Source organism: Rattus norvegicus, chromosome 7, assembly GCF_021556685.1.
Source record: "Rattus norvegicus strain SHRSP/BbbUtx chromosome 7, alternate assembly SHRSP_T2T, whole genome shotgun sequence".
NCBI classification, from domain to species: Eukaryota; Metazoa; Chordata; class Mammalia; order Rodentia; family Muridae; genus Rattus; species Rattus norvegicus.
Genome location: NC_141540.1, coordinates 137,354,402 through 137,381,725, shown reverse-complemented (window position 1 = coordinate 137,381,725; position 27,324 = coordinate 137,354,402). Strand labels below are relative to the sequence as shown.

General features: G+C 47.1%; 1 protein-coding gene across 10 annotated transcripts in view; it reads left to right on the top strand.

Moving 5' to 3' along the window:
* Slc38a1 (solute carrier family 38, member 1) overlaps positions 1-26,415 on the top strand; it is a 69,531-nt gene extending 43,116 nt beyond the window's left edge. For 8 of the 10 annotated variants that reach the window (XM_087555574.1, XM_087555571.1, XM_087555568.1 and 5 more), the window contains 12 exons: positions 8,002-8,075; positions 9,753-9,845; positions 10,135-10,216; positions 11,217-11,299; positions 13,057-13,115; positions 13,234-13,344; positions 14,558-14,637; positions 16,090-16,190; positions 18,305-18,423; positions 18,901-19,042; positions 19,140-19,237; positions 20,926-26,415. In XM_087555574.1, coding sequence (XP_087411700.1) covers positions 8,002-8,075; positions 9,753-9,845; positions 10,135-10,216; positions 11,217-11,299; positions 13,057-13,115; positions 13,234-13,344; positions 14,558-14,637; positions 16,090-16,190; positions 18,305-18,423; positions 18,901-19,042; positions 19,140-19,237; positions 20,926-21,027 — 1,144 coding nt within the window. In that variant the 3' untranslated portion in view covers positions 21,028-26,415. 10 annotated transcript variants of the gene reach the window in all.
* The last annotated feature ends 909 nt before the right edge of the window (positions 26,416-27,324 follow it).

Here is a 27,324-nt window from a genome sequence, read left to right as displayed (position 1 = left end):
CTTTCTCTGGCAGCAAAACCCGTTGGCCTTGGAGGCCCTTGTTTGGGAATAACGACACTTGAAAGGAGAAGTGACACATTGGAGCTTGCCAACCTTGGGAATTCATGTAGAAAGGACAGGGCTAGAGCCGTTGACCTCTATTGAAATTCATTGGGTTTAGAAGCTTTTCAGAAGTAGAGCCAGGCTCACAATGAGGGCCTGTTTGGTAAACAGAGAGCTGGCCTGCGTAGGAGATGACTGTCGCGCGTTGTTTTCAAAAGTTCGGTTCTCATTTGCTTAGCTCAGCTTATCCACGGCGCCTCTGAAAAAGGGTCCTCAGAATTCAGTCCTCTTGGTCTCAGAGAATGGGAGCGCGTGTATGCCTGTGTGGGCCATGCGTGTGCACAAGAATTCTCCTTGTCTATACTCAGTTGCCTGTGGTGAGGTTGTATCCAGAGGGCAGTACCATGGCCTCTGTTTTGTCCTACTGTCTTTCCCTCAGCTTACAAGAGACAACCATGGTGCCTTTGGTCTTTGCCCCGTCATTCAGCTCCGTGGTGCTCAGAATGCCATTCGGTCTGGCTCACGGTAGATAAATGGTGTGCATCCGCCCGGCAGGGCAGGTTAAATGCAGTTCAGAGACAGGAGTTTGCAAATCCAACTTAAATTTCATCTCCCAGAGCACTAGCTGACTTAACAGAGAGGAAAGCTGAGTAGTCCAGTTCTGCTTTGCTCTGTGTTAGACCCATGCACAGCGTTAAAGAATCAACGTCCACATCAAGAGTAGGCGCACAGAGGCCGAGAGAACAGCTTCACAGTCACTCTCCATGGCCTCTGATTTTTTTTTTTAAAAAGATACAAAGGTGGGACAGCCATAAACTATGCGTGACTTTATAGAATCCCAAGAATCCTGTTTGTCATCTCCATGTTACAGATGAATACATTGCGATTCACAGAGGTTAAATAACTTTCCTAGGGTGACACTAAGCCCTGGGTGTTAGGGACCATATCTATTGGGCACTCTTGTTTGCTTCGCATCCGGGGCATGCAGAGTTCCCATGGAAACCGAGTAAGGGAGGCCTTGCGGATGAAGCTCCACATCCAGCAGGCTCTGGGCACTGGAATCTAAACCCAAGCCTCAAGCACTTCACTTGTTACAAAGACTTTCACTAAGAGTTACATCTCCGGAGGCTGGAAGCAGGTGTCGGGACATGATTCAAATGGGTAAACATCTAGGTTTAAAGAGAGAGAAGCCAGTTGTCCTTGTAGGGTGGAGGCGGAAGGAGGACAGTGTCAACATTTACACACTACGTCCCTCACAAAACCACAGCCCTCAAACCTACTTGGGGCAGGAAGTGGATGTAAGGAGCAGGTTTGTAACTGGTACAGCTTTTCCTCCACAGCAAGCAGGGGCCTCCTGCAGAGTTTCTATTTTTGCCTTCTTGTCTCTTTTAACCGCCCCCTTTCTTTGTAGGGTAATGTATTAGATACAGGCATCAGTGAGAAGTATTTTGCTTTCTAGACAAAAATAACCAACCAACCATGGGACTGGTTCAAGACAAATTTCTCGTGAAAGAACTTAGACTTGCCCACAAGGAAGCCAATGAAAGGTGCTGTGTGTATAATTGACCCTTGCTTGCTCCGGAGGCAGCCTATTAAAACCGTGGCTTTCCTTGGCCCGTTGTGTAAATTCTACAAGTAGTTGCCCGCCACCGGATCCTAGTTCGTCGATCCATTTAGCTCTGCCACTTTGGGCCTAATATGTAACCTCTCTAGGCTTAGTGAAATATACACAGTGCTCAGGATGAATTCTCCAGAGTTTGTGTTTGGTAGTAAGCAATAAAGTGCTTTATTAATTACTGTCAATTACACAGACAGCACGGCAGGTGCACAGATATGCAGGCTGAGAATCAGGGACAACTGAGACACGTATGCCGCTAGGCCAGAGCTAGGCGTCACAGATCCCTGTTGCAGGCGTGGCCCATAGCCCACCAGCATCAGTGCATGGTCCTACTCCACACCCGCCGAAAAGAGCACTCATCTCATGCCGGAGTCTGCAGGGCAGGGCGGAACTCTCTGTTCTTCAGAGAGAGACTGGTCCCAGAGGAAGGTGTGAGCGTCCAGCCGTGCGGCAGCCCCAGATGCCCCCACCTGAGCTACTTTTGGATTCACAGCAGTGCTGCTGTTTTGTCTCCCTCTCTTCAAGGGCTCAGCTGCTGAGGTGGGAGTGTCGTAGGCACTGTGGCCTATAATTAGACCTTTCCAGTCCACTGTCACCTCTCTTAAGGTGTCATGACATACTTGTTTGCGACAGTGGCTCAGGGGTACCTTACAGTAAAACTCCCCCAGTTTAAAGAGCACGTCTGCCCAATCATACTTGCGACATCATCACGACTGTGATATAGAGGGCTCGACCCTGGTTCGACTCCAGCACCCATGTCAGGCAGATCACAATTGTCTGTCCGTAGCTCCAGCTCCAGGATATCTGGGACTTCTGGTCTCTCCAACACCAGTACTAACGGGCACATACCTACGTACAGATATATACATAACTACCCATAGGAATAACAACAGTAAATCTTCTAAAACAAATTTTAAAGTGTCTAGGGATATGACTTAGTTGGTTAAGGCACTTGTCACACAAGCTGAGGATCCAAGTTCAGTTCCCAGGACTGTGTGTGTGTTTGTTTGTTTGTTTGTTTGTTTGTTTGTTTGTTTGTTTGTTTTTGTTCTTGTGTTTTGGGAAAGTGTTGTGGTGACTCAAGCTTGTAATCCCGGTTCTGATGAGGCGGCAGATCCCTGAGGCCGGCAGATCAGCCAGCCTCACCTACCTGACAAGCTCCACATCACTGAAAAGCCCTCCCTCAACACCCAAGGTGAACAGCTTCTGGGGACCAGCACCTGTGATCGTCCTCTGGCTTCACACGTACACACATGCACGTGCACTTACACAGCAGGAAGACAAGCGCGTGCCCGCACGGTCAAAATAATTCAGAAGATTGTGGCGGACAGATGTAACCCCAAGGACTTCTGAAGGGCTCAAGCAGTCTCCTAGAGTAAATGGATAAACAGCTCATTTTCATACAGTGGCTGCATGAAAAAGCTCCTACATTATCCTTCCACAGTCACAAGAGTAGGTCAACCCTTGAGGTAAGTGTGACCAACCTGGTCACAGGACCGCCTTAGATAGATAGGGATGTCTCTTGGTTTTACCAAGATGTTGGTGTGGTCTCACATAACTTGCAGACAAGACCCTAATTGTGAGTTCATTGATTCTTGGCGCATTTGCATGTTGGTGTTGAACGTGAACAGGTGAATTAAACCATCAGCTGCCCCCAGCCTGCAGCCTAGGGATACACAGTAAAGCAGTAAGACAGAGGAGTCTGGCTGTTGGACGGAAAGGGGATCTCAGTAAGAAAAGGGAGACAGGCAGACTGTTGCCTTTGGACAGACTTGCAAGTTAGACATAGTGTTCTTCCTGCTGAGTAGACGGGAGTCACGGACAACAGGTGACCTGCTGTCTGACTTGCACGTTTTGGGCTTGGATCGTTGGCGAATGGCTGGCCATTTCCGGTGGTCTGACTCTAAGCAGCCCCTGCCAGAGGTCTGGAGGAAGGCATACAGCAGAGAGGAAGCTGAGGAGATCATCAGTACAGAGTAAGGCGGGTCAACAATTCAAGGAGAATTCACGAGACTTGAGAGGTCAAATGTAGCCTGTGTGCATGTGGAGTTTCACACTTCGATAGGCAAGACAGAGCCAGGTAACCCTAGCCCGATCTCAACTCAACTGCCAGAGAAGTTCATCTCAGAACGGGTTGTATTTTCTTAAAGATGTCCAACTCAGAAAATTAAAAATCCCATCCGTCCATGCTTTTCGCCGTTTAGACAAATAGTGACGGCATGTCATTGAGTTTGTCCCAGCACACAGCCCTTGAGGTTGCCTGGCCTGCAGACAGCCCTGATACTCACAAGACGAACAGACAGAAAGGTTAGAGGAGGTTAAGCCAGAGAGCCGGGCAGTGAGGAGGATTGTTAAGTGGATGAGCCATTAGATTTCAGGTCGATTGAGGAGGGCCCAGAGGTAAAAATGGAAACCCAAATGCAGAAGTAATTGTAGCAACTTCAGCTCTACCTCGCTTCTAACACGCAGAACTTGCAGAAATGGAACCCGTATCCCAGTGCGTTCCCCATCAGGCATTGCCGATGTGGATGTCCGTGTTGGCACAGAGCAGAGGCCTCCTTTTCTGGGGCAAGAGATGTCAGGCAGAGCCTCTGAAGATTGTGCTCTGAGCTAAGAGTCTAAGAGTTTTGTTTCCTAACAGACTTCTTGTCCAGAGAAACAGAATCTCCTAGGATACCCCCATACCACATCTTGGGGAGAGAGGTTCTTTATTTGTTTGGGAGCTGCGTTATTTCTGTTTAGAGATACACTCTCGTGTATGTAGCCCAGGCTAGCGTTGAGAATGCTAAGTCACCGAGACTGGCCTTAGACTCCAGATCGTCCTGCTATCAGCACTCAAGCACTGGGCTCCCAGGCTTGTGCCATCACCGCTTGCTTCCTACAGCACATCTTCTGAAGTGTCACGGCGCAAGGATTCTTCAGAGTCCGAAGTGCATCGTCTCGCCTCCCCTCCCACCCGTCCGCGTCTAGTTACATACTTAAGATCCCTTGGCAAAGACGGCCTGGAAGACCTTGGCAACCCATCACCACATCAGAACGCCCCCTTCGGCAGCCAGCTTTCCCGGGTGCTTAGCAGCGTGGAAGCCGCAGTGTCCGGCAGGTGGTGTTGTGTCTTTGCAGGAAGCCATGATTATGAGTTCGACTGTTTGGATGAAGAGGGTCAGTGTTAGCTTGAGACCCGGCATTCCCATAAGTAACCACACGCTTTATCTATCCTCCCTCTTTCTTCTTGGCTCTCTCGTCCGGGTGTCATGGTCTTTGGTTCTTTTTTTAAGATTTTATTTTTATTGTATTGAGTACACTGTAGCTGCCTTCAGACACACCAGAAGAGGGCATCAGTTCCCATTACAGATGGTTGTGAGCCACCATGTGGTTGCTGGGATTTGAACTCAGGAAGAGCAGTCGGTGCTCTTAACCACTGAGCCATCTCTCCAGCCCGGTCTTTGGTTCTTAAAGCATCTCTAACTTGAGTTTCTTTCTTTCTTTTCTTTAAACTATTTTTTTTCTTGTTGTTTTTCTTTCTTTTGCTTCCCCCTCCTCCCCTGAGTTTTTTTTTTTTTTTTTTTTGGTTCTTTTTTTTCGGAGCTAGGGACCGAACCCAGGGCCTTGCGCTTCCTAGGTAAGCGCTCTACCACTGAGCTAAATCCCCAGCCCCCTCCCCTGAGTTTCTTAAACCATTCTCCAACCATTTGTTGGAATCAGTTAGACAACATTATCGCACCAAAAAAAAAAGGTGCATCCCGCTAAGTTTTCTGCTCGGTTTTGGTATAGCCTAATTGGAGTTTTCACATCTACAGTTTGCTTTTTAGTGACCTGATAGAAAAAGATAGGTTTTAAAAAAAAGTGTTCTGTGTATGGCTGTTTTGTTTGCCTGTCTGCCTATGTACTGGCATGTGTGTACAGTGCTTTGTGGAGAGCCAGAAGAGAGCCTCAGGTCCCCTGGGACTAGAGCTCCAACTGGATATGAGCTGCCATGTCTGTCCTCTAGGGAATGACTCCCAGTCCCCTTGGGAGAGCAACCATTGCTCTTAATCTCTTGAGCCCCAGGGTCTGTTTAATATTGGTTTCCAGTTCTGGACAAGAAGCTCTGGCTGGGTGTGGTGGCTCCCATTTGAAATCTCAGCACTCAGGTGGCTGAGGCAGGAGGTCCATGGATTTGAAGTCAGGTCGGACTATATGGCAAGACTGTTCTAGGGGAGGAGGGTGGAGAAAGAAGAAGGCGGGGGGGGGGGTGTTTTGAGAAGGAGGAAAAAGAGACTCTTCAGAGATTGGATGGTCTGAGGCAAAGACTTGCGGACACTGCACGTTGTTGGCTGCAGGGTGCCATATCATGTCACCACACATGGAAGGACCGAGTCATATTCATTATCGTGAGAATGCTTCATCCCGCCGTGTTCAGGGGTGGGAAAGACAGGGACACTTCACTGAAATCTTCCTTGATCCGTATTTCTTGAGGTCCATCAGGAGCCTTTGAAGAGGTTCTTCACCTCTGCCGTTGGCTAGAGACCACTGAGTATCATCTGCAGAGAGCTGGAGCCCCGGAAGGGGAAAGGAACCATGTAAGAGCTGTGTGGTCCCAGGAGCTCTAGCAGATGAGCGAGTACCACAGCCATGTTCTTAGAGTGCGTCGCTATTCCGTAGATGGCGACGATCAGCTCTTCTTGCTAGCTGCATCTTCCTCTTACAAGGCTGCAATTTCCCTTCATCATTCTTGGGTCTGTGGGTGGAAGGCCTCCGAGGAAGTCCAGGTTACCTTGTGCCATGTCACATGGGCTTGGAGAAGTTGCCCCTTGAACTCAATGAACTTGCGTTCAATGAAACTCAAAGCTTGTTTCTTCAACGTGTGTGTGTGTGTGTGCGCGCGCATATATATTTATTCAGCATGTCTATTTGTGTGTATGTGTATATATATTTATTCAACATGTATATATGTGTATATGTACATATACATATATTTATTTAACATGTATATATGTGTATGTGTTTGTATATGTATATAAACATATATATTTATTCAGCATGTATATGTGTGTGTATGTGTACCACTGGGACTTACCTTAACTATTCATTGGACTCCTCACTCAGGGACCTTTGCCGAATAAGTATAAATCAGAATGTTCTTTCTCGGCGATCATGAATGGCTCAGTTTCCCTTTGCCAGCAGGATTTTCCCAGTGCTCAGTTTTATTGTTCTTTCTCCTGGTGTTTGTTTTGCCTCCATGGAGCCTGGCCTTCTCGTTTCCAGATCCATTTCTGGAGTCCATCTGTTCTGGTGACTGTGAGCTCCCTAGTCGTCTCTCCAAGTAGCGAGTGCAGTTTGCCGGGGAATCAATGCCTTAGGATCAGGGGAAGCAGCCATTCTGCCTGGTGTGTGGGAAGACAAGAGAGGCCAGAAGAGGCAGCCTCCGGGCAGAGCTGTAGGCCCACAGGTGTGCAGCGGGGGAGGTGTGAGAGCCTGAGTTCACAGAGAGCCTCCTAAGGTGCCAAGTGCCTCTCGATAACACTCATCAGAAAAAGAACCGCTTTTAATTATGCTAAGGCTAAAGTGGGGCCAATTTATGTGGGGCATTTTTCCTTGTATGAGGAAGTGTGGGGGTTTTGTTTGTGGGCTGGAGTTTTCTTTTTCTAATTAACAAGCCTTTTGCTTTTCCATGATCATGTCTGGTTTACCCGAGCGCTATAGAAATAAACCGTGGACGCCCCCATGTCATTTTAGCTGTCCCTTTTCTGGAGAAAGGTCTGTTAATGAGCCAGGTGTACCAAAACAAAAACATGAATTTGTTCTTGTGTTGTACTCGATTGTGGAGAGCCCCCACATCTAAGAGGAACCAGGTGCAGAGGAAGAGAATTAGATTAATGACATACGCTCACGTGGAGGAATAGCTTCTGAGCGATGGGTCACGTCATCTGGTGTATCTTTGGACTATACATGAGGAATCAGAGGTCTGGAAGCCAAGCAGTTCCGCCAAAGTCACATGGTCACTCGCTTAAGGTCACCCATGTCTTGCTCCGACACCACCCTGTGTGCAAAACCACTTTCTCACCAGGACGTAACCCGACAGTATTCATGCCATAGGCTACAAAGCCTTTCTTTCATAACCTGATTTTACAGCCGAGTCACCTCAGTGTCTTCCTGTAGCTGCTTGGGTGTTTAGTTACATCCCCCGTGGTGACAGGTACACTCACGTGGGTTCCGATGAGCGTTTCATCCGATAGAAGAATTCTAGTGAGGATTTTAACTAAGCAGGCAGCCAGCTTTTGGGTGCTGACCGGGAGGAGGTCTTTGCCTTTCCATGATGTGCTCTCAAGATAATACAACAGGATTTATTTTCTTCACTGTAGGATACTTCTGACTTCGGTGACGTTACTGTCTATATACTCAATAAACCTACTACTGATCTGCTCCAAGGAAACCGGTAAGCTGAGATGTACGCTGTCGTTGGAGGCAGGATGCTCAGGACAGTGTGCATTGTGTCATTTTACAGCGCGCTCTCCGTTGTACCCGTTTTTTCTAGTTTGGGGTGACCTTATTTTAAAAGCTCCACTGCTTCCTTAGGCCTTGGTAAACCTTGGACAAAGGTTTCTATTTCGTAGGCTCCGGGGTCTTAAGCAAACGGGCCTTTTATTCTCATTGTGCATATTCCAACGAGAAAACGTTGCCCCCGAGGCATTGTGGGAGTGAGCTCGCTACCAGGGACTTCGAGTTCTCTGGGCAGTGTAACCCCTGAAGTGTTTATTTTCTACTCCGGGGACACTGGATAATGTTTGTAATACTTTGACTAAAGCCGAGTTGGCCAGCTGTTGTATGCAGATGACTGGAATGTTCTGTAATAAATTCAGAGTCTAGTCATTATCCAGTTTAAACACCGGTCTTACATGAGGTTAAGCAAAGGTTTAATTATAGCCTGACCCAAATTGCTTCTTGTGAACCTTCTGAAATTATGAACTGCCCCCGGGAAGCATAAACGTTTTATTTATTTATTATTTTTGGCGAATTGGTTTAGAAATTTACTACATATTCAAATGAGCTGGATGGCCACTTGAGAATTTTGCTACAACCAAAATTCTCTTCAGGCGGACTTCCATTCTGCAGTCTGTCCTTCAGGAAGACGCGTCTGCCACTTTGTTCGGTCAGCTATGTGTCCCTGAACCGTATTTACACGGGACGAAAATTCTTGTGTCATGACTGGTAGATGTTCTAAGTTTGCTGTTACATTCAAAGCAGGAGGGATTAAAGGGATATCAGGAAGATACTTCTGTTACATTTTGAAGAAGCGTTTGGCAGTTTTGTGCGTTTATATAATGAATTTTAGTACTTGAATCCCTGTTTTTCCTCTCTCTGACCCGCCCCTTCCGTCTGGAACACTCCTCACCAGGTCCTCCCCCCCCCCCATTCCTTTTCTTTATGTGGCCCACTGAGCTTAATGAGTTTCATTTAAGGATGGGAGATTGGGGGAGGACTGTGGGGGAGGGGCGGGGGAGAGGTGTGATACAGTTTTCCTATTTGAGGCCAAATCCTCCACTTTGACTTTTTCTTAGTACTTTGATCTGTTACAACTGTCTGCATTAACCATGGCCAGCTACAGCAAGAATCTTCCCTGATGAAGTCATTATTATTCTCCTGTGGTGAAGGAGGCCTGGGGTTAAAGTGTGGATGGGCCTCCTACTTCCAGTAGAAGATAATTAGCCTAATCAGGGCCTTAATGCAAAAGAATTTATTTATTTACTACGTATTTTTGTTCTTGAATGTGATGATCTTTAAAAATCAAATCTTTAATACCATATGCCAGATCCATGAGTTAAGATTAGCTAGTGTGGGAACTCCCCCAACCCCCCAGCATGACTGAATCTTTACTTGTAATATTCCTGAAGCCTGCTTGACAAAGGAAAAACAGTGTGGTAGCGTGTGACATTGAGAGGTGTCCAGGTTGTTCAAAATGGCAGTGGCTTAACCCCTCTAGTGCCAAGGTAAGAAGAGTTTGAGACAGGCACAGGGTCATTTGAAGAGTAGCCCATAGCACCGAGAGATGCCAGCCATCCTGACTCTTAGAACCTTGTCGTCTCTTGTACTCTCAAACTCAATTTGTCAATAGGCTGCATGGTCTACGAAAAGCTGGGAGAGCAAGTCTTCGGCACCACGGGGAAGCTGGTGATCTTCGGAGCCACCTCTCTGCAGAACACTGGCGGTAAGAAGGGCGAGTTTCTCTCGCATGGCTCGGTTCTGTGCAGACATCACTGGCTTCTCTAGTGCTGGTGGCCGGCTGGGTGTCCACGTGCGACCTAACGCGATGCGAGCAGCAAGTGTCCTTGCATGCACTCGGACAGTAAAGCAGAGGCAGGGTCAAACGCTGCAGTGAGAGCTAGCGTCACCTGTGCTCACTGAAGGGGGGCCTGGGAACAGCTGCCACCGTCCCTGTGCCTTGAGAGAAGAGCTGTGGTGTCACCCGTTCTAAACTTGTTCTCGTTCTCCTCCAGCGATGCTGAGCTACCTCTTCATAGTGAAAAATGAACTTCCTTCAGCCATAAAATCCCTCATGGGAGAGGAGGAGACATTTTCGTAAGCTTCTCACCTTTTTCCCTTTCTCTTTTTTTGGTGTGTGTCGTGATTTAACTAATTGCTTTCATTGGTTCTCAGGGACCGCATATCAGATAATTACATTACAATTCATAACAGTAGCAAAATACAGTTATGAAGCAGCAACGGAATAATTTTATGGCTGGGGGGTCAGCACAACACGAGGAAGTGTATTTATTAAAGGGTCGCAAATAAATAAATGGAAAATGTGTGACCCCAGGTATCTCTGGATTTATCCATTACCTTGAAAATGGTAAAGAGCTTGAACCCCATACCTATGCCCTCGGAAGAGAGCACATGTAGAGTGTCTTGAATACAGAAGGACAACGTGCAAAGGAGAGAAAACACACTACCTTCTTTTTTTTTTTTTTCTTTTTTTCGGTGCTGGGGACTGAACCCAGGGCCTTGCACTTGCTAGGCAAGCGCTCTACCACTGAGCTAAATCCCCAATCCCATCTTCTTTTCTTTAAAGAAAGTTCCTGGCATTTGGGAGCAGAATTTCCATGAACTTACATCATTAAAAATGTAGCTTACCCTAGGGAGCGCTGCGTTTGGCACAGCTTTGTGTTTGGCCTCTTGTTGAAGGGTCCTTGTCAGCCGTGTCTCCATTTCCCTTCAAGGGAAACTGTAGAAGCCGTAGTTCCTCTGTGTTCCACTCAAGGTCAAATTCAAAGGATCCAGGAGGGAGGATGCCTACCTGTGGTGGCTCCTTTCTTGCTGAGCTCATACAAATAAAACAGAAAGAATTTTCTCTTTAAATGATTGATAAGACAAGTTGTAATCTGACAGAATGCCACATACTAAGTTGGCTTTGAAAACATGATTCATAAATAATTCACAGGAATGCTACATTTAGCCAGTGGGGCGGGGGAAACCCCTTCTATCAGTTGCATGAAAATGAGACCATAGTAAAGTTATGGTGGGGTTCGACAATGTCATTTTCCAATTAAAGACTGTAACCCAGCCTTTGCCTGCCTTCCAGAGCCTGGTACGTCGATGGCCGAGTGTTGGTGGTGATGGTAACCTTTGGCATAATTCTCCCGCTGTGTCTCTTGAAGAACCTGGGTGAGCAAAGAAAGATCTGGCCTTTGTCACAGGCAGTCCAGTCCCCAATGAGTCAGAAATGGAAAATGGACAGCTTTGCTTTTGTTCATTAAGAGAGACCAAATAAACCATAAACTGGAAGTGTTAGTGAGGGCTGATGTTAACGTGATATTGAGAACACAGTGCAGACTCTGAGAAGCCTTTTTACTGAGCTGGAGATGGGAGGGAGGAGGTTCTGGAACCAGAGTTGACATTTGATATTTTCAGTAGCACAACTTACAGTCTTCTATAAAAAAAAAAAAAGTCCAGAAAATGGAACTCTCCTACTAAGTTGTGTTGTGTTGTGTTTTTTTTATTTTATGGTGTTGGGGATCAAACTCAGGACCTTATGCATGCTACCCAAATGGTCTACTACTGAGTACATCTCTACTTCCTGTGAATTCAGAAATAGGGTCTCCCTAAGTCTTAAACTCAAGATCTTCTGGCTTTGGCTGGCTTGTGGTTTTAAATATTCTGATCATTTATACTTAGAGATTTCAAATCTGCTAATCAAGACAAAACAGAACTGTTATGAGCCACACTTAGGTTTAGAAAACAGTCAGGCTTAGTGACTCGCCCGCCAAAGGGTAAATTGAAAAGTTTAAAAAAAGAAAGGCAGATGATCTGCAAGCCATCCGTTTGGTTTTGACGTTTGTTTTTGTGCTTATATTTGGAGGCAAGCATGCCTAGGACTTCGGGGATTTCACACAGTGAATAATGAAGACAGAATTCCATCTGTCTGAAGGCTCCAAATTGCATTTTTAAAATCTGGGCTAATTTAAGGCAAACTTTGTATTGAAATTCTTCCAAATGTAGTTGTGAATTTCGAGGGTTGTTTGTTTGTTCGTTTTTATCTTGGGTAAACTAAGATGTGTCAGAGTCAGTCATACAGTGTCTATGAAGTTTATAAGTAGGTTTTTCCTAACTACTTATTTCTCTGTTCTCTGGGTTTCTGTAGGCGTGTCTGTCCCTCTGGTTATAGTAAACAGTTCTTCCCGGGGGTGAGAATAATGCAGTTCCTGGGAGGCCATGTGCCCTTATGGAGGTTGAAGTGACCACCTTTCCGTAGCATTCCAAGAGGCATAAGGCCCTCAAATGCCCTATTCAAGCGGTTCTCAACCTGTAGGTCATGACCCCCTTAAGGGGTCAAATGACCCTCTCACAGGAGTGGCATATCAGATATTTTCATTATGATTCATAACCATACCAAAATTACAGTTATGAAGTAGCAATGAAAATGTTATGGTTGGGGGTCACCACAGCATGAGAAACTGTGTTAAAGGTCACAGTGTTAGGAAGGCTGAGAACCGCTGGTCTCTGTTCCCAGAAGCTCACGTCCACTTGTGTTGGCCTCTCATCGAGAGAGGAGTTTATCAGTGCCATTCAGGATTCCCACAGTAAGTGCACAAGAATGAGCTGTGAGGAAGACCAAGGAGTAAGTCCGTTTGGCATCAGGATGCACCAACACAGAGGCTGAGGGCCAAAGCCAAAAGGCCTTTTCCCTAGATTCTAAGATCTGTGTCCTGAAATCTTCCAGGTATTCCTGGAATCAAAATATCAAATGTGATGCTTTTATTCAAAGCCTTACTATCATTCTCCTATCCATATGATTTTGTCAAGTAAACTAGCATCTTTCTTTCACATGGACTCGTGGGCTTATTGACGTCCCAAACTGTGCTTGAAGTAATGCCTACAAGAAATGAAGTCATGAAAGTAATTGCTACTTTTGTTTTTTAAAGGGTATCTTGGCTACACTAGTGGATTTTCCTTGAGCTGCATGGTTTTTTTCCTGATAGTGGTAAGTTCTGATAGAAGCACTTGCTGCAGTTTTGACATTGTCAGAGGCCCTGGGGCAGTTGTTCGTGTCTTGGCTTTAATACAGTTTCCGTTGTTTCTCCTGTGTCTCTCAATACCAGGTCATCTACAAGAAATTTCAGATTCCTTGCATGAATGGGGAACAGAACTCAACAGTAAGTGCTAACGTGACTGACGCGTGCACACCAAAGTATGTCACCTTCAACTCAAAGGTAAGCATTTTTATTGAAATTATTCAATAATAATGTCTCTTGTGCCTGTTGTAGCCACCCATTTGGGATGTATTCACCTTTAAAAGAAGTCAGCACATCGTTCCTCTGTGTGCTGTTCCTTCATGCACCTTTGAGGAATTCACAGCTCCGCTGCACACACGCTCCCCCTCACACCCTTTACCTTTGCGTCCTTGTAACGATCTCTCTAGATGATGGTCTCCACGCCTCTCCTGTGTGGAGTGCTGGGTGGTGCTTTGATTAGTCACACCCTCCAGCCTCTCCTGTGCGGAGGTTGTGGAGGGAATACCCAATTGAGCACTTAGAAACCTTTGTACTATTGTGGCTTGCTTGGCAGCCTAGAAGACAGGAGCCACCTCTGCAGTCAGTCGGACTTGGGTGGAATCCCCACGGGGGCTTCCCATGACTGTGAAAGGGAAGGTCCTATTTTCCCGTCACAGGTTCCTGTTAGAAGGTGTTGGGGACAGTTAGATCATCACATGCATTACTTTTCCTTACTCTCCCTCAGAAGAGTTTTATTTTTCTTTTGGTTTTGTTTGTTTAGTTTTGTGGTTTGTTTTTTGTTTTTGTTTCTGTATTAGAAGCTGAGTTTGGGTGTTTTAAAAAAATACCTCCTCCAAAAGAATGAATAGATTTCTTTCTTTACTCTAAAAATATAGCCAAAGTAGAGAGTTATTAAACTCTCTACTAGATAGCATTTTTGTTTGTTTGTTTGTTTGTTTTGAGACACGGTCTCACTATATAGACCAGGCCAGCCTTGAACTCAGATCTGTCTGCCTTTGCTTCCCGAGTGCTGGCTGGAATTAAAGGGGTGCACCGCCACCTTTCTGCTTAGATACCATCTTTTAAGTGTGCACTAAACAAGTCACGTCATTTATTGAAGGATGTCAGAGAGTAGCAATGCCCTGTCCAGTGCTCTCTCAGCTGCATTGGGGACCCATGTACCTGACAGTATCCTTATTTGACACTCACCATGGGAGCCAGCTCTAAGTTCCTCTATCAGACGAGCCCTGTGGCTCTACTGGATAAGCCTTCTTGGAAGAGCTGCTCATATCTGGAGACCAAAATCCTCTTAGTCATCACGTAATCCCAGGACTCTGAGGAGCAGGCTGATAATAAGCTCAGACGTAAGGCAGCTGCGTGATTTTCGTGGTGAAGGTACCGATCCTGAATGTGTTCTTTTTCCTTCGAGTAGACGGTGTACGCTTTACCAACCATCGCGTTTGCGTTTGTCTGCCACCCGTCTGTCCTGCCAATCTACAGCGAGCTCAAAGAGTAAGACTCACTTTGCTATCATACCTGGTTCCTTACCACCCCCTCCTACCAGTGGGCAGGTTTCATCTGAAAATAAACACAGACTCAACATCCAGCTTCGGCGTTCACTGTAGTCCTGCCATTCTCCAGCAAGCCCTGTGTTAAGGAAGCTACAGAATGGGCAGTATCTTTGGCTATAAATTAAGAAAGTAACAAGCTATGTGGCCTTAAGTGATTAATTAGTCATTATCTGTGTTGGGTTTCGTTACCTACAGTTATTTTTAAGATAGGATCTTACCAGGTAGCCCAGGTTACCCTCAAACTCACAATCCCCCTGCCTCAGCTTCTCTAATAGTACACTACCATCCTGCCTTCCTATGGACTTAGCTTTTATGTTGTCTCAGAGAGAGGTAAAGGCCAGGTTATAAGTTCTCACAGGTGCTTTTTTAGCCCACGGTCTTCAAACTCACTCTACATAAAGGCTGTCACCCATGTAGTCTTGAACTCAGAAGAAGCACACAGTGTCTCCCATTCCCATTGGGAGATGTCCCTTAGCACTTGGCAGGCTTTCTTCTTGAGTGTTTTTTGACTCTCCTAGGTAATGGCTACGCGGCTAAATTTAAATTTTGAAGTGCCTGCATCTATGTGCACACAGCTTATTCTTTCCGTATGATCCTAAACTTAGAGAATTTAATAAGTATATCCTTTTATTATATATATATATATATGTAATAAATATATAAATGTGTATATATATTTTTTCATGTATATATTTATATATGTTTATATATGTGTAATATATGTATAAAATTGTTTTTAGTGAGTAGTCAGTACTTAGTTTGTGACCCCCTTTCACTGTGCCCTTCCCAGTGTCCCTGTTCTCTAGACTCCCCACAACACCTTTGCTATCTGACAGCCTAACTAGATGCTATGGCTGGTGGAAAGCGACACAGGCTGTTTATTCTTTGTTCGGTAGCTCAGCTTGAAGGGTCATCCCAACCCCAGCATAAGCCTGACCACTAGAGCCCATTTTAGCCGAGAGCTCCTGAGTTCATGGAGATAGGCAGAACTCAGAGTGTACTTGAGGCTAAGCCAAACCAGACCCCAGTCAGCAGACCTAGGGTTGGTCTAACTCACCGCTCGGACCGGGGAAGAACGTTTGAATGTCCCTCCCTGTACCCGGTCAGCGTGGGAAACCAAAGCAACCACCAGTGTTTTTCTTAAAAACTGTCCACCCTGCAGATGAGAACATGACAGGCTTTTAAAAGCCCCTGGAAGGGCACTCAGGAGTAATCCCGGGCTCTGCCTCTCAGCACCCATTCCTTATTAAGGAATTACTGAGCCACATCACTGCAGGGGGTCAGCCGCTCAGGGCATGCATTAGCTTGACCAGAGAAACTCTCCGTTCAGGGTGACCCTGACGCTTTAAATCAGCGAGGTAATTTTTAAAAAGTCTTTTGTCTTTGTTTTCAGTCGGTCACAGAAAAAAATGCAGATGGTTTCCAACATCTCCTTCTTTGCTATGTTTGTCATGTACTTCCTGACCGCCATCTTTGGGTACCTGACCTTTTATGGTAAGTGGTTCCGCCGGCCATGCCTATCTGTGAAAACATCAGGAAAACCCAATACTTTACATCGAAGCCAAAGAGTAAACAAAAGATCCAAGTTCTCTGTTTTGCTTTGTCTTGCCTGCTTAGGAACCGGTAATGGTTCCTAGCACGTTCACTCAAGTCACAGAGTAGAATAATTCCTGAAAATGATGTAAACTCTTTTCTTCCTCTGGAGCTTTTTCCCTTCTTCAGAGAAATCGCATTTTAGAAGCACCCCATCTTAGGAGAATTTAAAACGGCACCGGAGAAGGTTTTCCTGCTTGACACCACAAACTGGGTCAGATTCCATTAATAGAAAAGGGAGAGAGAGAGACAGGCACACACGCTGAAAGTGAGAAAGAGCGGAGCCCACACTCGTGACAATCAACGTTAATTAAAAATAAAGCACCTAATTGTTCTCCGGAACTCGGTGCCGCACTGGGAGGCAAGGCGGTAAGACGGGGAAGAAGCAGAGGTTGAGAGACTCTGGTTTCCGTTTGTGCTGCCGACCCCGTCTGGATGGCGGCTGGCTTTCCTGCCAGGGCTTCTCGTCCATGGCCCTGCAGTTTGAGAACTATGTAAATAGGTTCTGCTATCCTATTAAATTCTTCTTTAGACTCATCCCTCACCATAAAATAATCTAACATTCAAACAGATTGACAGATTAATTTAGTTTGGAGGAAGGTTATTGACTTCACAAGCATCAGAGGACAGCACCACCAAACCTCCTCTCTCGATTTTGTAAAAATGCCGTTCTGGGGTTTCCTGTATCACAGGGTCGGTGGAGAGGGTAGAAAAGAGAGCTAGCGTTCTCCGCCCGGGTGACCTTGGTCAAGGTATGCGTCATCTTCGTACATCCATTTTTCCAACGGTAATAGAGCCTGGGTCCGTTCATACGGTTAGAGGGAGAATCTCGGCTATTTATAGGTGGTTAATGCACTTCGAGTAAAGAAAATTCGATCTAATGAATTTTTTTTTTAAACTATAACCTCCAGTCCTTTTTCAGAAACCGATGGTGGGGGCCGGTGTGTGTCACAGTCTGAACTTCTTGCCCACAGCCTTGAGACAGTGAGAAGCTCGGGAGGAGAGTGGTGAGGGGGTGGGTAGTCACTCGTGAAGCGTGAGGGTTTCCCGTCCTTCTCAAGCTTCTGTTGCGGCATCCACGGCCTTTGAAACAACGTCTCCTATAGTTGTGAGTTGAGGCAAATGGAAGTCGCTCCGACACTAACGACTGTTGCACGGGGGAAATGGGCACAAACGGGAAGAGTTCTTTTCTGATGGCAGCTGAGTTAGTTTGCTGGCTGCTTGACAACCGGAAGTTAAGACAGAAGGAGCAGGTTGGAAGGAGAGAGGGTTGTGTGGCCCATGGTTCCTGCAGGAAGTCTGACGTTATTTGGCGTGAGTTTCCAGTGTGGAAAGGCAAAGAGAAAGGGTTTCATGCCCCTTCCCCCATACATTTCTTTAATACAAATGGAGCCTCCCGTTCTAGGCAGCTTCTTCTGTTGGGGACTTCAGATCCAATTTAACTGATAGCACACAGTTCATGTGGACATTTCTTTGAATTTACAGATTGTTCAAAACCTTCAAAACCTTGCCTTCTACCTCAGTCAGGGTTTCTATTCCTGCACAGACATCATGACCAAGAAGCAAGTTGGGGAGGAAAGGGTTTATTCAGCTCACACTTCCACATTGCTGTTCATCACCAAAGGAAGTCAGGACAGGAACTCACGCAGGGCAGGAACCTTGAGACAGGAGCTGATGCAGAGGCCAGGGAGGGGTGCCGCTTACTGGCTTGCTCTCCATGGCTTGCTCAGCCTGCTTTCTTATAGAACTCAGGACCACCAGCCCAGGGATGGCACCACCCACAATGGGCCGGGGCCTCCTGGATTGATCACTAGTTGAGAAAATGCCTTACAGCTGAATCTCATGGAGGCATTTCCTCAACTGAGCTTCCCTCCTCTCCGATGACTCCAGCTTGTGTCACGTCGACACAAAACCAGCCAGCACACCTTCCTGGCTCTTGTAAAGTCTTGCTTATTTAGGTGAACGGTCAATGTGAGGGTCTCCTTTAAAACCTCCCTGACTCCCTCTCGTTTCAGAAAAGGTGCAGTCAGACCTCCTTCACAAGTACCAGAGCACAGGCGACATTCTCATCCTGACTGTGCGACTGGCCGTCATTGTGGCCGTCATCCTCACGGTGCCCGTACTGTTCTTCACAGTGAGTAATGGGCTTTCGGGGAACAGGGAGATGCCAGGCTTTGGCCAGTCCCTCTGACTTCAGGATCCTGTTCAGAGAAAGCCTGCCATGGGTAGATTTTCTGGTCATCGTCACTCGGCTCAGCCCAAGCCTCTTAGACGGCAAGTGGGATCCTTAAGTTAGTGTGGCTTCTAGGGACTGGATCTGCGTTCTGGTCTTCCACCGTTCTCTTTTTACAAGAATATAGATAGATAGGAGTATTTGCCTCTCGGTCCTACCTTACCACAGAGACCACTCAAATGAAGTCACGCCACCCAAAAGGAAACCCTACTATTTCATACACGGAGGTCTTAATGCTTGGTGTCCAGACCCCCCAGACCTTCAGACTGTTAAGCAGACTGAAAACGCTTGAGAAATTCCCAATAAATCAGCTCCTTCGAGAGTGGAGGTCAGCCCCCGAGCGCTCTGGAGCACTTTTAATCTCTGGTTTTGCTGCAGGTCCGGTCCTCGTTGTTTGAGCTGGCCAAGAAGACGAAGTTCCACCTGTGTCGCCATGTCCTGGTGACCATCATACTCCTTGTGATTATCAACCTGTTGGTGATCTTCATCCCATCCATGAAGGATATATTTGGAGTCGTAGGTATGGCTTCGTGGCCACATGGCCGTGTCTGGACGTTCTTTGTGGTTGCGACTTTCCTCTCGAGACCCCTAAAACAATTGCTTTCTTGATTTTTCAGGGGTGACGTCTGCTAACATGCTCATTTTCATCCTTCCTTCGTCCCTTTATTTAAAAATCACGAACCAGGATGGAGACAAGAATACTCAAAGGATTTGGGTATGTCTTCTGCCCGGAGCACTGTCATTCTTCTGGTCTATACTTTTCCCCATCTAAACTTGCAAGCCAACATCTCCCCTTACCCAAAGCTTCAGATCAGAACTCTTGCCATCACTCCCTGTAGCTTTTCTAGTGATGCTCTGACTGGGCCTTTGCCTGCGTTCTCACCCAGGGCGTGGCTGGCTACGGGGGTGGATATTTGCACTCCTGGGTCTCTGGAGAACGATGCCTTGTCTTTAGCAAGATAGGAAGCGATTTCTACCATCTGGCTCCCTAACACAAGTCAGGACACAGGCAGTGCAGGGTTTTTTTTATGATTTGACCGAAGTGCTTTGGAACAAGCAGATCTGGATTCCCTTTCTATATTGGGATTGTTTGTGGATCTGCTGAAGTTCAAGGGCGTCTTGAAGGTGATGTGCTCGGACAGTGAGGGAACAGGGTTAAAGAGGCTCGGTCTGGTCTGGAGAACCATTTGGCTTGGCTGCGGAGCTGCCTCCCAGATCGGATAGGCACTGCAGTCACATGACACACATGGTGCCTTAGTCTCTGGACCCAGAGCAGAGAAGCAAGCAGGACAGATGGTTCACTGCACACTCGGGAGGGCGAGGATCAATGCTGTAGAACCCTAGTTCCCCAAGAGAATCATCCTCAAAGCCATGAGTCCCAGATCCCCTGTCCCTGTGCAGGGAGTCCACACAAGGCCAGGAAGGAAGAAGCAGGTTCCCAGGGCAGGACATTCACCAACTCCTACCGAAGCTACAAATAGTGGAGGCCTGGTGCCCACGATCTCGGCAGGCTTCTCCAGACCCGCTCACATACCAAAACCGGGTCTCCCAAAGAGTCATAGAGAGGAGCTGTGCTTGCCAAGGGATTACCAGCCACACCATTTACCACCGTTTCCTTAGCTCAGACTCCTTCCAGTTTCCAGTCAAGCTCCTGGCTCTCATGAGCCCCCAGCCCCAGCCCACAAAGTCTGTGGGAAACATTGTCAAGTTCAAGCAGTGTGTATGCTAATGTACCCCGGATGCCGGACTGACTGATCCACGTGTGGCCTTCATTCAGATCACTTAGTTTTGCCCTGCTGCCAATACCCTGAGATCAAATCAACAGAGACTTGACGTTTCATGTTTGTTTCTCAGTAATGATGGGAATTGACAGGTGATGGCTAACAAAATGCCCTGGCTAGGTTTCCTAAAGCTCTTTTGAGTTGTTGGGTTTGGGGGTTTTGGGGGTTTGTTTGTTCTTGTTTTTATTTTGAGACAGGGTCTTACTCTGTAACTCTAACCATGGCTGGCTTGGAACTCCCGTATAGACAAGGCTGGTCTGTAACCCACAGGGCTCTGCCTGCCAAGTGCAGAGACCAAAGGCGTTTACCGCCACACCCAGCTTATTAGGTTGTGATCTTTGTAGCGAGGAACTCATAAGGAGGCCCAGGCATTTGTAGCATGCCGACACCCGCTGTGACCCAGAAGTCAGGAGTAGAAGGTATTACCACCAGAGCAGCTTGCTGTTTGCCTGTCATGCAGGGTCATATTCGCCCAGTTCTAGAAGAGTTCAGCCACGGTCGTCACAAACTCCAGATAAATACCAAGAGACACTATGGAGGAGAGCAGAAGTTTCTGTTCTTCCCAGGGTGCATATGGAAAATGTCGGCCATGTTGGAAATAACCCATGTCTCTTTGCTTCAGGCGGCCCTTTTCTTGGCCCTGGGGGTGTTGTTCTCCTTGATCAGCATCCCCCTAGTCATCTACGACTGGGCTTGCTCCTCCAGCAATGGTGAAGGCCACTGAAACCAGCAGCGACCAACCCAGCACCTGCTCACACCCATCCAGTCCCCATCAGCAGTCCTCCTACTCTTCTTTTGCAAGTTTACAGAGACAGAAACGCACAGAGCTCCTCTTGGGTTGCGACACAGAGACTCACTCCTAGAAGACTCATGCCCTCTCGGGACCGCCGCTTAGGAACCTTGGATTCCCACCTCTCTGGATTTCGTGCAGCCGTCTTGTCCAGCCCTTCCCACAGTTCTCCTTCCCTCTCCTCACTGATGTGGCTTCTCTCTCTCAGAACTTCGGAAACATGATCAACAGTCGTCTTCACCTGTTAGATACCCAGCTCCTGAAGTCGTTTTCCTACTGACGCTCCGCCCACGCTATCTGGATCTTTTTAGAAGAGAAAATAATCTTGAATTGTATATATTTATTTTGCTTTACGGAAAAAAAATTACGGTTTCAGAGAAAAAAAAGGTTTCATAAATAATTTGCCTATTTTGGTTAACATAGCACACGGGGTTAAATCCTTTGAGAGACAGGTTGCATGCCCTGGCTGCATCTGAGCGTGCCCAATATTTGAGGCAGCTCTGATCACCTGACGGGGACTGTCCTGGGCCTGCTGGTGCTCTGTCCTACTCCCACGGGGAGTGATTCCCTGGGAGCGTCTGTAGCTGTGAAGGCTTGGGCATGGCGCCTCTGTATATATTAAAATACACATTCGGGAGATCTCAGGAATGAAACTTTGTTTCCCCTTTGGCGTCTGGAGCATCTGCTACTCTAGGCTGAGTCACCTGCTTGGGCCCCCTTGGCTCCGTGTCCGAGGATGTATTCCTTAACCAGACTACCTTCAGCCCACACCCACGTTGTTGAAGGGGGAAACGGTTTGTTGGTTTGTGAGCCCGGCAGCCTTTAGTCAAGTTCACCAACTTTTCCGCCACAGAGGAGAATGTGTACCTGAGGGTGGCCTAGGATAGGTCAGCCTGTTTTATACTGGGTACTTTACTTTAATGGAGTCTTTGAAAGACTTGTTTTATATCTATAAATCTAGGTTACTACAAATAGAAGATTTTTGTACCTTAAATAAGTCTCATTTCTATTCCCCATCAACTCACCATTCAGTCCTGAAAGCAAACCTCCCAGAGAGAGGCTCAGTGGAGAGCCACTGAAGTCACTGTGTGTCCCCTCCTGCCACAGCTTTGAATGACAGGAGGCCCCTCCCCGTCTGTTTTTTTATCCCCTTGTATCCCATTACGCCTGTTCTGTGTGACCCAGGCAAGAGGGCAGAGTTGCCTATACTCTGTCCCTATCCCTGCCTAAGGGGAGCAGAGGGAAACTTCAAGGAGACTGGAAACTAAGAGTTTCAGACACGGGCAGCTAGGGAACCTAGAGCAGCAGCCTGCCCTCTGATGGGGATCCCTGAGGCTACCATAGCTTAGCCACAGCAGGTGAGGTGCACACGAGGTGCACACACGATGATCGTTCTCTGCAAATGGTCTGCATTGCAGCCAGCTGTGTTCTGGTTGAAATCCTCAGATACAAAAACACACTGAGCACGGATTTCATACCGGGAGATGAGTAGACGCTAACCGAGTGGCCCGGACACTTAGCTATAGACGCCGTTCCTCCTGCCTGAAGTCCTGCAGACAGGGTAGACATGAGAGTGCCTGCTGCTGTGTATCATTCTTCTCATAGTGCTTCACTGTTCCGTCCGCCTCCTGTTCAGGCCGCCGACCACAGGGCCCAGGCAGGAGAAAGGGTAAACCCCACAGCCGTCTCCGCCCTTTGCCCAAACGTTTCCCATGTCACGGGAAATGACGGAAGGTCCCGCCAACCTCTGTAGCTCTGTTTGCACTGTTTAAAAAGATAAACATTAATTCAGTTTGCAAGCTGCATTCCCCTCTTGCTGTCCCCCCACCCCCTTTTCTGTAACATTTCAATTTTACATTCGCAAAGTGAATTCAAAAACTCACTAACTCTGGGACGTGTTGTGATTTTCGGACCTCTGGATTTTTGTGTTGGTAAAACAAATGTATTCACAGTGTACTTACTGGCAGGAAGCACATTGTTGTCGATGTCTGTGATGCGTGGGTTCTTTGTGTGTGTGTGTGTGTGTGTGTGTGTGTGTGTGTGTGTTAAAGCTCTTTTGTATGTGTACCTGAGTTTGAATATAATGGGTCTTAATGTCATTTTGTCAGATACCACCAAGTAATTCCATAGTTTCCGTGGTCGTCCTGTAAAGCGGGCTGTTCTTACACTTGTTCAGAATAATGAACCGACAGCCAGAACATACCTGCATCGCAGACGTCAGGTAGCATTCAGCAGAACAGTCAGACGTAACAGATATTTTTCTGCTAAATTAGTAGACTCAAGCCTAGTAGGCCTCCACCGAGGGAAACCGATTTTTCCTTCGGCACATTGCTGGCCAGAGCCAGTTTCATACTTTGGGTTTAGAACTGTTCTCTGGTTCTTGTAACACAGAATACTGTAGATTCCTAGATTAGTGTTGCTTTTTAGAAGTAGGGTTCCTAGAGCCTGTGCAGAAGGAAAACCAACTCTTTCAGGCATGGTCTAGGCCTGATCACAGGGAGAACAGATTTTAAAGCTTTGTCACCTGGAGTGGATTTTTCTCCGTTGAGTTCGATGTGGCAGTTAGACCTGCCCAGAGCAGCTGGAAGAGGATGTTGAGCTGAAATGGAGTAACAGGACCGTGGAAGAGCTAAGTCCCCAGATTGGCAGGAGATGGGGTGTGTCGGAGTCTCTAGGAATACCCCATTGCCTGTTGCAGAATCTGGACCGTTGTCTCTGCCACAGATCACCTGCTGGGCAGTGGGGTCAGGGCTCCACACCAGTGCCCTGAAGCACGGTCTCCTCTAAGATAAGAGGGGCTAAGTTCAAAACCCTGAGTGTAGGATGGTGGTCAAAGAAGAGGGGTCCCTAGGGTTCCCCTCCTTGCCTGCAGTTAACTTCATAGCTTCTCCAGGGTACCAGCTTTGGTGCCAGCACACAGCACTCTCAACAGCTCCTGTGCGGGTAGCCATGGGTTCACTGCTTGGTGATCAGATGAACAGTATGAAGGCTCCCCATCCTTCTTGTACATTTATGGACCCTGCAGAGAGACATAAGACCGTCGGGGTGGGTTGCAGAGGACTAAGGGCTGTAGCAGGATGCCTCACTGTAACAATTATGCCAAGAATTCTGGGATTGAAGTCGAGTCCCCAAGCTGGTGTTTCTCAAATTGTACACACACACACACACACACACACACACACACACACACACACACACCATCCCAGGCCAGCAGCAGGAACCTCATCTGGAGACTTAGCAGCAAATCGTCAGCCCCACCAGACTCAGTGGGTAGAGCAACCTGTCCTCTGCAAGTCTGAGGTCCAGCCTCCAGGTGAGGCCGGTGACATCAAGCTTGGGAACCACTCAGCCCAGCCTCAGAAGGTGACTGGTTCTTGGTGTGAGGAATGAGGGCCAGGAAAGGTAGAAAAGGACCCCACCAGTGTCTGCAGAGCAGGAAAGAGAGAACATCCTGGAAGCCCCTACCTGTGTTCGGTCCTGCTGCCAATGCAGTGCAGGGGGTGAGTGAAACTTGGGGTGCCTGCACTTTAGGGAACCTAGCCTGAGGCACTAGTCTGTTTTCTTACAGCTGTGAAGATTCCAATTGAGGCTTTCAGAAAACATAGGTAAATTTTTAAAAAAATGCGTTTTGCAAATGCAGCCCTAAAGGGTACTGCTGAGTTTTTTAGGGGACCATGTCCGTGGTGGGGTGGGGTGCTCTCCTGGTGAAATTCAGTCCCAGCACTGCAAAATAGAAAATACTGATACACAGAGTGTTCCGGTGACAGGTCTGCACTGCTGAGGGAGCTGCAAGGGCAGCAGAGCCTGGTCTGATGCAGGAGCACTGTGTGAGGTGGCATCTTTAACTGGACTAGGGCAGAGGTGGGAGGTGTGAGCATCTGTGTGGTTTCTACTTTACAGCAAAGCCTCCATCCGGTTAGAACTAGAACGGGGCAAGGCTTTGAGAATGGTGCTGCCTGTTCACGGGAGCATCCAGGCACTCAGAGAGAGATGCCACACTCCTAGTTAGCAATGTTACAATGTTTCTCCCAGGACGGCAGGTCTGAGAATCCTTCTGCAACAGAACATAGTCCTCTAGAACACAGTGAATTCCTGAAAATAAAAGACTTGGGGCTTGTAGAGCGCTTACCTAGGAAGCGCAAGGCCCTGGGTTCAGTCCCCAGCTCCGAAAAAAAGAACCCCCCCCCAAAAAAAAGACTTGGGGCTTTAGAGCGGGGTTGTGGGTAATGACTGAAAGTAAGGCTAAGTCTGAGTGGGTGGAGAACAATGCTAATTTCCAGTGGATGCGGGTGTCTCTTCTGAGGGCTTCTGGGAGAAAGAACCGCAAAGCACTGGGCCTATCTGTCCAAAGGCTTGAAGAATCTATGCAGCTGAGACTCACGTTAGGAACCCTTCATCTGTTGTAAATATGTTGTACATACATAGGAGGCTGTATATTTTTGCAGGTGTTGATCCACACAGAAATAGAGGTCACTAGTATTCCGCATTTTAAAAAAACCCATGTTCTCATAGATGTTAGTGGTTTTGTTTGGGAACTAGAAGAATTTTACCTTCTTTCCCATAGTTCTGTCAATGTAAATCTGGAGCCTAAAACCTTAACTGTTTGGAAAAGAGAAAAATGTCTGGGAAATAACTGCTTTGATTTCTTATGCTGGTATTGCGATCTGTTGTCTAGATGCTACAGGAAAGATGTTTAGGGGGAAATCATTGTCCTATGGAAACAGGCATGCCCAAAAGGAGACTTTTCACTACATTATGTCCTTTCACAGTGAACGTTGATGCTACTTCATAGAAGTTGTGAAAAGAGAACTTAGGGAGGGTTTGGTTTTTGGTTTTTTGTTTTCAAAACTGAAGTTGCTGTTTCCCAAACTTTGGGATCCGTGAGGTGAGAGCTGAACATTACTAGGAGCGCAGGTTTGAAGGACAGCATCTGTGATGTCTAAGCCTTTGAAGGTCGTGCATGTCTGCCTTTTAGCATTGATGCCAACATAGATGGTCTTGTCGCCCCCTCCCCCAAACACTTGAATCTTAACCATCGGTACGCAGTGCAGTCTCTAGAGTCCAGTGTGTCTTCGATCCCCATCTGACTCAGTACATGTAGCACAGCACTATTTTACTAATGTAAAAACCTTGTAAATGATTTCAGGTGGGCATCCAAAGTGAATCACAGGTAACTAGACTTACCTGTTCACTGTCCATCACATAAAGTTGGGTATTTTTTTTCCTTCGGGGTGTGGTATAAATAAAAAAAAATGTAAGAAGTTCTGTTCTATAAATGCAGTGTTAACATAGTTTTCAAACATTAAAATGTGAATTAAAGTACTTACGAGCCTGGCGTGATTCTTTGGGAAGCGGGGCTGAAGGTTCTTCATGCTGTTAGGAGTGGCTGGGGGAAGCCTTGTCCACTGGCCATCATTCTAGCTCACGGAAGTTTATCTTCAAGAACGCAGACTTTAACTGGGCCTGGTGGTACGTGTCTGTCGTCCAGCATCTTGGGAGACCCAGCAAAGAGATGGCAAAGTGGGCCAGCCTGGACTGTACAGCAAGATCCTGTCTTTAGACTGTTTGTTTTTAAAGGTATCATCTGATCTGGAATGCATTTCTCCACTGCTCAGAATCAGAGCAGGTTGTACACAGTATATCCAACCTTTGCCCGGTTGCAGGAGGATACATTGTAGCAACCATAGAATAGGGAAGACTCTGGACACTTTCTTTAAGGACCTTCGGGGAGAAATCTCCCAGCCTTCGAGCTTTGCCATTTCCTTCCATCATCTGCTCTTGACACCTTAAGGTTTTGGTGGACAGGCAAAAGGACCAGGGTCAGATGCACAAATCTTTTGCACAAATAGATACTGCAAGGATAGCCTGGACACCCCAGCCCCGTGGCTAGGTGTAAGGCTGGCCATGTCTCCCTGGTCTGTTAACAACAGTCCACCCTACAGAGCCACAATGCTACATGCAGTTTCTAGGCAAAAGTGGGAGCAAGGATGTCCAAGCTGGATCTTCCTTAGTAAAGCTGATACCGTTACCCTTACACGTCTCTTGTGTTGTGTGTGTGTGTGTTTGTGTCTTTGGGACAGTGTCTCTTTATGTGGAGTACAGGTGGCTATCCCGGAATTCACTATTTAGACCCAGTCTGCCCTGGAACTCACAGATTTACTTGCCTCTGCCTCTTGAGTGACGGGATTAAAGGTGTGCGCACCACGCCCCATAAATTTCTTAATCTGTGAG